The 12,582-nt window shown below is 47.7% G+C and overlaps 1 protein-coding gene across 1 annotated transcript in view; it reads left to right on the top strand.

Moving 5' to 3' along the window:
* LOC103350906 (kinesin-like protein KIF28P) overlaps positions 1-12,582 on the top strand; it is a 67,794-nt gene that overhangs the window by 16,226 nt on the left and 38,986 nt on the right. Inside the window, exons 3-4 of the mRNA XM_070055631.1 lie at positions 2,938-3,141; positions 9,536-9,571. Coding sequence (XP_069911732.1) covers positions 2,938-3,141; positions 9,536-9,571 — 240 coding nt within the window. The remainder of the gene's footprint in view (positions 1-2,937; positions 3,142-9,535; positions 9,572-12,582) is intronic.

Here is a 12,582-nt window from a genome sequence, read left to right as displayed (position 1 = left end):
GATTGGAAGTGGAGCAGCCGGGGCTAAAACCAGAACTCATGCAGGATGCTGACATAGCAGGTTGCAGCTTAACCTGCATTACAGGCCTTTTAGAGCTAAACTCATAAAAATCCTAAAAGGATAGGATAGAAGTGTTGTGATCTCAGATTTGATAAAAATGTCTTAGGACATAAAAAAGCATAAACCAGCAAAAAAATTTTGATAAATAAAGCTTTGTTTAAAAAAAGCATTCTTCCTTTTTTTTTTTTTTAAGATTTTATTTATTTGAGAGGTAGAGTTACAGAAAATGAGAGGGAGAGACAGAGAGAAAGGTCTTCCTTCCATTGATTCACTGCCCAGATGGTGGCAATGGCTGGAGCTGTGCCAATCCGAAGCCAGGAGCCATGAGCTTCTTCCTGGTCTCCCATGTGGGTGCAGGAGCCCAGGGACTTAGGCCATCCTCTACTGCTTTCCCAGGCCATAGCAGAGAGCTGGATTGGAAGAGAGGCAGCCAGGACTTGAACTGGCACCCACATGGGATGCCAGCGCCAAAGGTGGAGGATTAACCTACTGCACCACGGAGCCAGCCCTGAATTTTTCCTCTTTAAGAGATATCAATACAGGCTGGCGCCACGGCTCACTAGGCTAATCCTCCGCCTGTGGTGCCAGCACCCCAAGTTCTAGTCCCAGTCGGGGCTGAGTTGTCCCTCTTCCAGTCCAGCTCTCTGCTATGGCCCGGGAGTGCAGTGGAGGATGGCCCAAGTCCTTGGGCCCTGCACCCGCATGGAAGAGCAGGAGAAGCATCTGGCTTCTGGCTTCGGATCAGCGTGGTGCGCTGGCTGCAGCGGCCATTGAGGGTGAACCAACAGAAAAAGACGACCTTTCTCTCTGTCTCTCTCTCTCTCACTGTCCACTCTGTCAAAAAATAAAAATAATAAAAAATAAATAAAAGATATCAATAAGAAAATGAAAAGGCAAGCCATTCAGAGAGAAAATACTTGTATAACCCATACCTAATGTATCAAAAAACATGTAATAAATTCTTCCAACTTTACTTTTATAAAAAATTGAATTCCTTAATGACAAAATCTTTTATTCTTTAATCTTATTTTATTACAATTTATTTATTTGCAAGGCAGAGTTAGAGAGAGAAGGAGGGAAGGACAGTAGGAGAAACAGAGAGAGTGTGTTTCCATCTACTGGTTCACTCCCCAAATGGCTGGGCCTATTTGAAGCCAGGAGGTTCCTCTAGGTCTCTCACATGGATGCAGGGGCCCAAGTACTTCTTGTGCTTTCCCAAGCACATTATCATGCTGCTGATAGAAGTGGAACAGTTGGGACTCAAACCAGCGCTCATACAGTGTGCCGGGCAGCAGGCTTTACCTGTTATAGCACAGCACAGGCCAGTAGTAAAGCACTTCATCAGGGCGGGCATAAGGCACATCTTGGGTTTGAGTTCCAGCTCTGCTTATGATCCAACTTCCTGCTAATGTGCGCTCTGGAAGGCAGCAGGTGATGGTTCAAGTACTGGGTCCCACCCACGTCAGAGACCTGAATGGAGTTTGGGGCTCCTGGCTTTGGTCTGGTCCAGCCTTGACTGCCGCAGGCATTTGGGAAATGAAACACCAGATGGAAGTCCTACCTGATCTGTCTCTGCTTTTCAAATAAAATGAAAAGAAAAAATTTTAAAAATATTTGATCAGAGTTTTCATGAAAGAGAGATAAATTACCTAAAACCAATAAAAAATGTGAAACTTCATTAATCATTAGAGAAGTGCAAATTAGTACCACACTGAGAAAATATAAGCACGACGAGATAAAATGAGAATACTTCACAGAGTTCATGGAAAAATAAAAATAAAAGATAAATTTACTTTAATGTGAAAATTTGATATCTCTGCACTTTTTCATAAAATGTATTTTGTAGGGACAGAGACCACCCATCCACTGGTTCACTTCTCAAGTGTCCACAGTGGGCAGGACAGGGTCAGGCCTAAGCCAGAAGCTGAGCACTCAGTCCCCATCTCCCGTGTCGCTGGCAGGGACCGAAGCACTTGAGCCCTGACCACTGCCTCCCAGGGTGCACAGGCAGCAGCAGCGAGACTGGGCTTTGAACCCTCTCCATTATGGGGTGTGGGTGTCCCAGGAGGTGTGTTAAACGCCGGGCCAAACACCTCCCTCCATGGACTTTTTTATTATTATCTTTAAAGGTATATTTATTTATTTGAAAGGCAGAGTTAAAGAGAGAAAAGGAGAGACCAAGATATAGAGAGAGATCATCCATCCACTGGTACATTCCCCAAATGGCCAAATTTCTGATCATTGAAGGTATGTGAGAGAGTAAACCAGCAAATGGTGTTCTCTCTGTGGCTCAAAAAAAAAAAAAAAAAAAAAAAAAAAGGTTTTTTAAATAAAAACAAAAAGGGAGGTACAAATGTACACATACATATGTGGAGGGGGGAGACTGCCAAGTCTGAGAACAAAGAAGAGAGCTCACCAGCAGAGGGCTAAAGTTAGTGTGGGTATTTTGTGGTGTTATTGTTTGAGTTAAAGAATAAAGTAGCAGAAAACATTCTGACTCATTTGTGCCTTGACAATTTTTTTTTTGTCAACATGCTTAACTTTGAAGACCTAGATCATGCTTTGTCAAGGTTATAAAATAAGTTCATCAGCCATGGATCCCAGTTAGTTTAAGATACACCTGCCATGGTCCGTGATTGTGAATTTCAGTATTTTCCGAATGAACAGACCCCATTTCAGTGTCTGGTTTCCCTCCAGTGGTTCCAAGAGAGCATCTAGCTGAGTTATACTTCAAGTGGGTCTCATGGTATGAATTAGGCAGAATTTATGCCAAGCAGAATATTTATTAGATGTTAGGAATACTGTGAAAAGTAGGAAGGAGTAGCCATGCCTGTCGCTGGCCTCTGCTTAACATGAGCCCTGTGATCTTCTTTGCAGAGAGACGTTTTCCATGACATTGGGAGGGGAATTCTGGACAGTGCTTGGCAAGGTTATAATGCCACTCTCCTGGCCTATGGCCAAACAGGCTCTGGAAAGAGCTATTCCATGATCGGGTTTGGGGCCAACAAGGGTATTATTCCAAATGTGTGTGAAGAGCTCTTTCAAGCAATTGAGAGCCAAGAGAGAAATCAAGAATACCAGGTGAGCATTATCCCAACCTCTTCTCCAAGGACCTTACCAACATCTCTATTTTAGGATAATGTCAGTTTTCCATACCAAAATGTTTATATGACTGTGGTGAGCATTGTAGTGCAGCAAGTTAAGTGCCACCCCTATGCGGGCATCCCATATGGGCACAGGTTTGAGTCCTGGCTGTTCCACTTCAGATCCAGTTCCCTTCTAATGGCCTGGGAAGCAGCAGAGGATGGCCCAAGTCCTTGTGCGCCTACTATACCTGTGGGAGACCAGGATGGAGTTCCTAGCTGCTGGCTTTGGCCTGGCCCAGCCCGAGTCAGTGTGGTCATTTGAGGAGTGAACCAGCTGATGGAAGATCTCTTTCTCTCTGTCCCTCTCTCTGTCACTCTGCTTTTCAAATAAATAAATCTTTTAGGAAACATGATTACAGAATGTCACAGCTAAGTAAGATGTTGGTGTTCCTAGCTGTATGGAGGCAAATGCAAAGAAGTATGTTTTTAAAGCACTTTGATTATAATAAAAGCAGATAGCTCAATTGCTGACACTACCAAGGGATTATTATGAAGTCTGAACACAAAACCCTACCTGACTCAAGTCTGGAGGTTCCTTTGGAACCCTCTTCTACCAGGGATGTGTTCTTATCTTATTCTTATTTCTTGCTTAATTTTAAAACACACAGTGTTATTTTGTTTCTTACTTGCCCTGGCAAAGAAGACCCAAGACTACATTTTAAATTCACTGAAGGTTGGTGTCAGCTTCAGCACAGACTGTAAGCACTATTGTTACAGTGACAGTGAAATGTCCACATGCACCTGTCACTCAGATGAGGGCAGAAGCGATTAAGTTGCTGATATCTGGGTTCAACAGTGCATTACTAATTAATCTTAATTATCTTTCTGATTTTAAAACTAACATATTCAAGTTAGAGAAATTCATTATAATCTTAGCACCCAACTAAATGCAATAAACATTTCATTCTCTGGATTTTTTTCAAAAAAAGTTTGATTTGAAAGGAAGAGTTACAGAGGGAGATAGAGAAGGAGACAGAGAAAGATCTGCCATCTGCTGGTTCACTCTCCAAACGGCTGCAACAGCTGATGCTGGGCCAGGCTGAAGCCTGGTGCCAGGAGCTTCTTCTGAGTCTCCCATATGGGTGCAGGGTACTTTAATGCACCTGCTTTCCCAGGCGCATTAACAGGGAGCTGGATCTAAAGTGGGGTAGCCAGGACTAGAACTGGCACCCATATGGATGCCAGCATCACAGGAAGCAGCTTAACCCACTATGCTACAGTGCTGGCTCCCACATTCTCTAATTTTTTACTTAACATTTTTTTGAAAGTAATACATGGGTGGACATTTGGCACAGCAGTGAAGATCGTCCTTGGGGTATTCACATCCTAAATTAAATTGTTCAAGTTCAAGGTTCTGCCTTTGCTTCCATTCCAGCTTCCTGCTAATGTGCACCCCAGGAGGCAGCAGATGATGGTTCGAGTACTTGGGTCCCTGCCACCCAAATGGAATAGTCAGAGTTCTGGGTTCCTGGCTTCAGCCTCATTGTTATGGGCATCTGGGGAGTGAGCCAGTGGATGGAAGAGCTCTTTTGTCTCTACCTTTGAAATAAAATGGAAAAAATTTCAAAGTAATACAAGCATGTTTTAAAAATCCAAGCACCAAAAATAGAGAAAAGCATATGTCTACACAGAGCCTTTTACATGAATATTTCTTAGCAGCATATTCACAATAGTCAAAAAGTGGAAGTATCCTACTGTCCATCAAATGATGCCTGAATGAATAAAATATGGTCTATCCATACAATAGACTGTTAATCAACCTTGAAAAGGAATAAAATTCTGATACATGCTGCCCCAGGCATGGCCCTTGAACACATCACAGTAAGCGTGAAGCCAGACACAGATGCCCACATGTCCCATGATACCATTTTCATGAGGTTTTTGGAGTCAGCAAAGGCCACAGAGGCAGGAAGATGACTATTTCCCAGGGCTGAGAAGCTGTGGAAAGGCAGGTGGCTGCTAATGGATTCCTTTTGGAGGAAGGGACAAATGGTCTTTATTTAGTGATGGTTGGGCAGCTCTGCAAACATTAAACACCAGGGGACAATAGATTTTACCCAGGTAAAACTGTCTGATATGTGAATTATATCTCAACAAAACTATTAAAAAATTCATGAGACAAGCATTTACCCTAGCAGTTACAACACCCATGTCCCACATCAGAGTACCTGGATTTGGGTCCCGGCTCTGGCTCGTAACTCTAGCGTCCAAGCATCGAAGACCCTTGGAGGCAGCAGGTGATGGCTCAAGGAGTTGGGTCACTGCCACATATGTGGGAGACTTCAGTTGAGTTCCCAGCTTCAGCCTGGTCCAACTCCAGCTGTTGTGGCCATCTGGGGAGTGAACCAGCAGATGAGACATCTGTCTCTGTACCTCTCAAAGAATTAAATGAAATCTTTTAAAGATCTAAAAATTATTTTTAATTTTCATTTTATCTTTTAAAAATCATTTATTCATTTGAAAGACAAAGCAACAGAGATAAAGGGAGAGACAGACAGATCTGCTGGTTCACTCCCCAGATGGCCACAACAGCCAGAGTTGGGTCAGGCTAAAGCCAGGAGCTCCATCGTGGTCTCCCACGTGGGTGCAGGGACCTAAGCCATCCTTCTCTGCCCTCCCAAGCACCTTAGCAGGGAACTGGATCAGAAGTGAAGCAGCCAGAACTCAAAACTAGCGCTCTGATATGGGATGCCAGCATCTTAAAAGGGGCAGCTTAAACTGCTGTGCCACAATTCTGGCCCTGATAAAACTTAAGAACAAAAACAAATCAACCTCAAGTATGAGAGTACTTCAAAGAGTTTATGGGAAAACAGTATTCAAAGTTTATTTTGGTGCAGAAAATGTCTGAAATCCATGCATAGTTCACTTATAACATAATTCCCATGGATCTGTGAAAACCCCTCATAGCACTGAGGGCTCACGATGGGAACCACCCGTCTACCCACACCTACAGCTACCATCTTTAATTCAAGCTATTTGCCCTAAGTGTCTACCTCCACATTTTAAAGCAATGTCGGAGCCAGCTCTGTGGTTAAAGCCAACACCTGTGATGCTGACATCCCATATGGGTGCTGGTTCAAGTCCTGGCTGCTCCAATCCAGCTCCCTGCTAATATGCCTGGGAAAGCAGTAGAGGATAGCCCAAGTGCTTGGGCCCCGGCACCTGTGCGGGAGACCTGGAAGAAGTTTCTGGCTCCTGGCTTTGGCCTGGCTCAGCCCTAGCCATTGCGGCTATTTGGGGAGTGAACCAGTGGATGGAGAATCGTTCTCAGTGGCTCTCCCTAAGTAAATTCTAAAAACAAACAAATACAAGCAAGCAATTTTAGATATCACCTAGTATCTTTCCACCATGGTAGAAGAGAATTTAATAATATCACACCAACACCCTCTACCACAGAGTTTTCTCCCACACATTTCTGCATAGTTATATGGTCAATTTTGGTTGAATCAGTAGAGATTAACATTTTAAGTGTGCAAATATTATTTGCTACTGAACCAAGTAATGTATACATCCCCTCTACACTTTTTAAAAAGATTTATTTATTTATTTGAAAGGCAGAGTTACAGAGAGGCAGAGAGAGAGGTCTTCCATCTACTGGTTCACTCCCCAAATGGCCTCAATGGCCAGAGCTGCACTGATCCGAAGCCAGGAGCTTGGAGCTTCTTCTGGGTCTCCCATGTGGGTGCAGGGGCCCAAGGACTTGGACCATCTTCTACTGCTTTCCCAGGCCATAGCAGAGAGTTGGATCAGAAGTGGAGTGGCTGGGACTTGAACCAGCACCCATATGGGATGCCGGTGCTGCAGGTGACAGCTTTACCCACTATACCACAGCACCAGCCCCTACACTTTGCTTTTCTTTGAGTTTGTAACTATCTTTACTATCTTTTTTTATTTTTATTTTTTAATTTGAGAAACAGAGAGAGAGAGAGAAAGCTCCCATCTTCTTGCTGGTTACTCCTAACATGCTCTCAATGGCTGGGGCTGGGCCAGGCCAAAACCAGAAGCTGGGAACTCAATCCAAGTCTCCCACAGGGGTGGCAAGAACCCAGCCCCTTGAGCCATCACCTGCTGCCTCCCAGGGTGTGAATTAGTGGGAAGCTGCCATTAAGAGTCAGAGGTGGTGGGCCGGCGCCGCGGCTCACTAGGCTAATCCTCCGCCTAGCGGCGCCGGCACACCGGGTTCTAGTCCCGGTCGGGGCGCCGGATTCTGTCCCAGTTGCCCCTCTTCCAGGCCAGCCCTCTGCTGTGGCCAGGGAGTGCAGTGGAGGATGGCCCAGGTGCTTGGGCCCTGCACCCCATGGGAGACCAGGAAAAGCACCTGGCTCCTGGCTCCTGCCATCGGATCAGCGCAGCGTGCCAGCCGCAGCGGCCATTGGAGGGTGAACCAACGGCAAAGGAAGACCTTTCTCTCTGTCTCTCTCTCTCTCTCTGTCCACTCTGCCTGTCAAAAAAATGAAAAAAAAAAAAAGTCAGAGGTGGGTACTGGACAAAGGCACTTGGACGTGGGGCATGGACATCTTCACCAGTAGGCTAAATGCTCGCTCCCAGTTGCCCTTTTCATGATGCCTAAATCTGTTTCTCTAAGCACTCCAATGGCCATCTGTTGCCTATCAGCAATTTCTCCTTATGCTCTAACCTCTCCGTTCCATTATTGTTTCCTCCTATAGGAGCCTTCTGCTTTCCTGCTACAAGTGAGAAGCAGTTTCTCCAGTCTGATGCAGAACTCCCACTCTGGAACTCAACTCTAGCTTTCTTTGTTGGTTCCCCCTCACTCTAGATCCTCTTGCTTTGCTGTCACTTCTTCAGAAAAGGTATATCATTGAATATTTCTGGTATCTTTGCCCAGCTCAAAATATCTTCCCTTACCTCCACACTTGAACTTTACCTGGAATTCTAAGTCTCTAAGCACATTGAGGGGACCAGTGCCGTAGAGTAGCAGGTTAAGTTGCCGCCTGCAATGCCAGCATCCCACATGGTTCGAGATCCAGATGCTCTACTTCTGATTCAGCTCCCTGCTAATGCCCTGGGAAAACAGAAGATGGCCCAAAGTGTTTGGGCCCCTGCATCTGTGTAGAAGACCCGGATGACCCTTATATTCTTTCCATTATAACTTTATTGTATTTCTTGGACACTGTCTAATTGGATTTTGGGTGTTTTGAGCTAATGTTCTAGTTTTTTTTTTTTTTTTTTTTTTTTTTTTTTTTTTTTGACAGGCAGAGTGGACAGTGAGAGAGAGAGACAGAGAGAAAGGTCTTCCTTTTGCCGTTGGTTCACCCTCCAATGGCCACCGCGGCCAGCACACTGCGGCCGGCGCACTGCGCTGATCCGATGGCAGGAGCCAGGTGCTTCTCCTGGTCTCCCATGCGGTGCAGGGCCCAAGCACTTGGGCCATCCTCCACTGCACTCCCTGGCCACAGCAGAGAGCTTGCCTGGAAGAGGGGCAACCGGGACAGAATCCGGCGCCCTGACTGGGACTAGAACCCAGTGTGCCGGTGTCGCAAGGCGGAGGATTAGCCTAATGAGCCGTGGCGCCGGCTTCTAGTTTCATTATCTTGTATAACCTACTTTCCATTTCTTGGTCTTCTCACTCTGCAGTCTAGAAGATTCCTCCGACTCCATTTTAGAACATTCTCACATGTTTATTTTGGCTGTCATAAACTTCACCTACAAACATTTTCTTACTCGGACTTCCTCTTTAATATCACCCTGTTTCATCACAGATCTAATTCTCTCTGAGGTTATTAATTATAGGGCTTTTAAAACTGTTTTCCTATTGTCTGCACTGTCTGTTTTCTCCCAGTTCCTTTTTTCTACTTGTCTTGATCTCTCTCCTATCTCTTTCCTTGTCTGCTAATCCTTGGCCATTGGTGGCTTTTGCACACAAGCCCCTCTGCAGCTGGCTGGAAGCTCCGTGGCCATAGGCTTGGCTGGCCAGACTCATCACGGGTGACCCACAGACGAGCCAGCTCTGTCCTGAGTGCATCTAGCACACCGTCAGGCTCTCACAGCCTTCCCTCTGGAGCCGTTCCCAGTCCTTCCATCCTGCCCGCGAGGGGTGAGCTTGGCCAGCGATATGCCCAAAGCACTGTGGGTGAGGGCCCTTTGGCTCTGCAGATGGCCAGACTGGGGCAGTAAGGAAGAGCCACGTGGTTCTGTTCCCCTTGTACCTTATCCACGTGCACCAGGAGCCTCCGCCATCTCATCACACTCGGGAGCCTCACACAGCTTCTCCTGCCGTCCTCAGCTCCCCTGTGTCACATGTTTATGTCACATCACTATCACTTTGTTTTCGCAAAGAGAATATTCACTGTGTGCTTCTCTCTCCACAGGTTACCTTCAGCATGCTGGAAATTTACAATGAACAGGTAGCATATTGTTTTCCGACCCATGGTTCTGAGGTGCTCTGTCTGTGGGTCAACGTCCAGGACTCCCGCTCTCCTCTCCAGCCTGGCACCGCCCGCCCCGCATTACCCACCCCTCATGCTTCACTGCACGTCCCTGTACCCTCACACACACGTGCGGCTTGGGCACACGGCACTAGTCCTTTGCAGAAGCAGCCTTTTGCTCACCTATCCCCTCCAGATTTCTCTGCCCTGAAAGAGGCCGCAGACTGAACTTCAGGGCGCAGCTCGAATGTCACCTCTGCTCTGCACCCTCGGGCCGGAGTTTTGCTCAGCCACAGGGGAACAGGGTGGCAAGCTCCACCTGCCAAGGCCAGCGGCGCCGTCTGGCTCAACTGCTCAGCCCTGCTGGGGTAGTGCGCCAGGAGCCCGGGGTGACATGTGAGCAGGTGCAGCTGTGTATATAGATGGAACTGAAGTCTGAATCTCACGTCATTTCATGTGTCATGGATTTTTTCTGCCGAACATTTATAAACATACAAACCATTCTTAAAGTTCCCACGTGACCAGCTGTGGGCAGAATGTGGCTGCAGGGCCACCTTCCTGGGACTCAAAGCCCCGCTGTGCCATTCACTAGCTGGATGACAAAGGACAATCACTCCACCTCGGAGCTCAACGTGCTCATTTATAAGGTGGGGAATGTACCATAAGCCTTTGTATCTTGGCTGTGCCCAACTTTAGATTCCCTACAGGGTGCCTAGCCAAAGTGAAATCCGCAACGACTGTTTCTCTGTATTGACTCCATTATCCTATACCATGTTCCCCTCCTGAGCTCCTTCCTGCCTGCAGGACACAGTGTTCCACTGAGTCCAGCATGTGTACCCCCAGATCTGAGTGCCTAGCCTGACCAGGGTCTCATTGTAGGCATCTTACAGGCAGACGGCATATCCTCATAGTTTTGGCCTAACTTCAAGAACTACCTGAAGCCCCACACCTATTTCCTTGATGGAGAAAAGAGGTTGCCATGGGGTTAGCCAGCGGCCCTGCTGACGGCTGTGACGGCGCCAGCCCTCAGCAATTCATTCCCCCGGCTCTGGGAGAGGAAAACTGGGCACCCCGAGATCCATTTCAGGTCTCACATTTTATGAAGGATTTCGATGCTAGTAATGGTTATTAGGTATCTTGGCTGTTTCCCACATCGTACTAGACTCCGAGGATAAATAAAAGCTAAGGAGCGATTCTTTATTTTTTTTTTTTTGTTTTCTTTTCCACAGGCAGAGTGGACAGTGAGAGAGAGAGACAGAGAGAAAGGTCTTTTTTCCGTTGGTTCACCCTCCAATGGCCGCCGCAGCCGGCGCACTGCGCTGATCGAAGCGAGGAGCCAGGTGCTTCTCCTGGTCTCCCATGGGGTGCAGGGCCCAAGCACTTGGGCCATCCTCCACTGCACTCCCGGGCCACGGCAGAGAACTGGCCTGGAAGAGGGGCAACCGGGACAGAATCCGGCGCCCCAACCGGGACTAGAACCTGGTGTGCCGGTGCAGCAGGCAGAGGATTAGCCTATTGAGCTGCAGCGCCGGCCAAGAAGTGATTCTCACCACGAGGAGGCTGCGCGGACGATGGGGGCACCTGCTCCAAAAAGTCGTCTGACCATAATCCGTGCTGTGCCGAGGCAGAAATGGGAGGAGAGGAGGGGGCAACTTGGACTCTTCGCCGCCGGGGCTTGCCAAGCAAGGAGTCAGACTGGACCTTGAAGGATGTTTAAAGGTTGAGTGAGGCAGAGAAGAGGGGCAGGCAGGACAAGCAGCAGACACTTTAGACGGCACGATCGCTATGTGACGCCCAGTGCTACCCTATGAGATGAAGGTAGTTGGGACCCGAGGCAATGAGAGTGGGGAGAACTCCAAGGGGAGCTGCATACAGCTGCCTCAGCGTGCAGGGCCTCTGGGAGCAGGCAATGCAGACTCAAAGCAGGGCTGTCAAGAGGGAAGTAGGACAGCCCGAGCACACTTTAGCAAACTGCAGCGGCAGAGTAAAGCTGAGTTTGAAGACAGAGAGAGGAAGATCCCACAATGCCAGTGGGAGCCATCACATTTCATCCACAGGGGCCCAGGACCTGCCCTGGGACTGGGTCCCCACACTTCCATTCCATCCAGATGCATCTGCCTTTTTTTTTTTTTTTTTTCCTCTAAGAAGCCTGATTCCAGGGCTGGCACTGTGGCGCAGCAGGTTAAAGCCCTGGCCTGAAGCGCCAGCATCCCATATGGGTGCTGGTTCTAGTCCCGGCTGCTCCACTTCCGTTCCAGCTCTCTGCTGTGGCCTGGGAAAGCAGTAGAAGATGGCCCAAGTCCTTGGGCCCCTGCACCCACACGGGAGACCTAGAAGAAGCTCTTGGCTTCAGATTGGCACAGCTCCGCTGTTGCGGCCAATTGGAGAGTGAACCATCAGATGGGAGACCTCTCTCTCTATGCCTCTCCTCTCTCCGTGTAACTCTCTCAAATAAATAAATAAATCTTAAAAAAAAAAAAAAAAAGATGAGTCTGTCACATCTTCAACCTAGGATGCCGCTTTCTTCCTAGTTCAGGCAGAAGTTGCCTCCATTCTGATGTTTCTGGATCTCCGGCACTTTACATCTGTGGTCCTAGTTTTGTCTAAACGTTGGCCTGTGATCTTACCTTGATTCTAGGAATTAGTCTCAGAATGTTCTAGTTGGGGGAGATCCTATCCATCCCGCTCATATTACAAGGAGAAACCGAGGCACAGGGGAGGCTCCCTGTAGGTCTCCCAGTCTCTGGAGGCAGCGCCAGGACTAAGAACACTGGTCTTCTGACTCTGACCCCAGCCTCTCGGCACCATAAACCACAGACAACCCCCTGCCAGGCTGCCACAGTGAGCCCCACTTCGCCTCACCAGCAGCGGCTCTTTTGGGGGAGAGGCAATGTGGGCTTCCACCCAAGGTCACAAAGTATAGCAGACACAACCTCCAAACCAACCACGCACAGTCCCTTGTTTATTATGACTGTTGCAATCAGTTTGAA

This window comes from Oryctolagus cuniculus, chromosome 13 (assembly GCF_964237555.1).
Source record: "Oryctolagus cuniculus chromosome 13, mOryCun1.1, whole genome shotgun sequence".
In the NCBI taxonomy this organism is placed as follows: Eukaryota; Metazoa; Chordata; class Mammalia; order Lagomorpha; family Leporidae; genus Oryctolagus; species Oryctolagus cuniculus.
The sequence above is the reverse complement of the archived record's forward strand: the minus strand, read 5'-3'. Positions and strand labels throughout refer to the sequence as shown.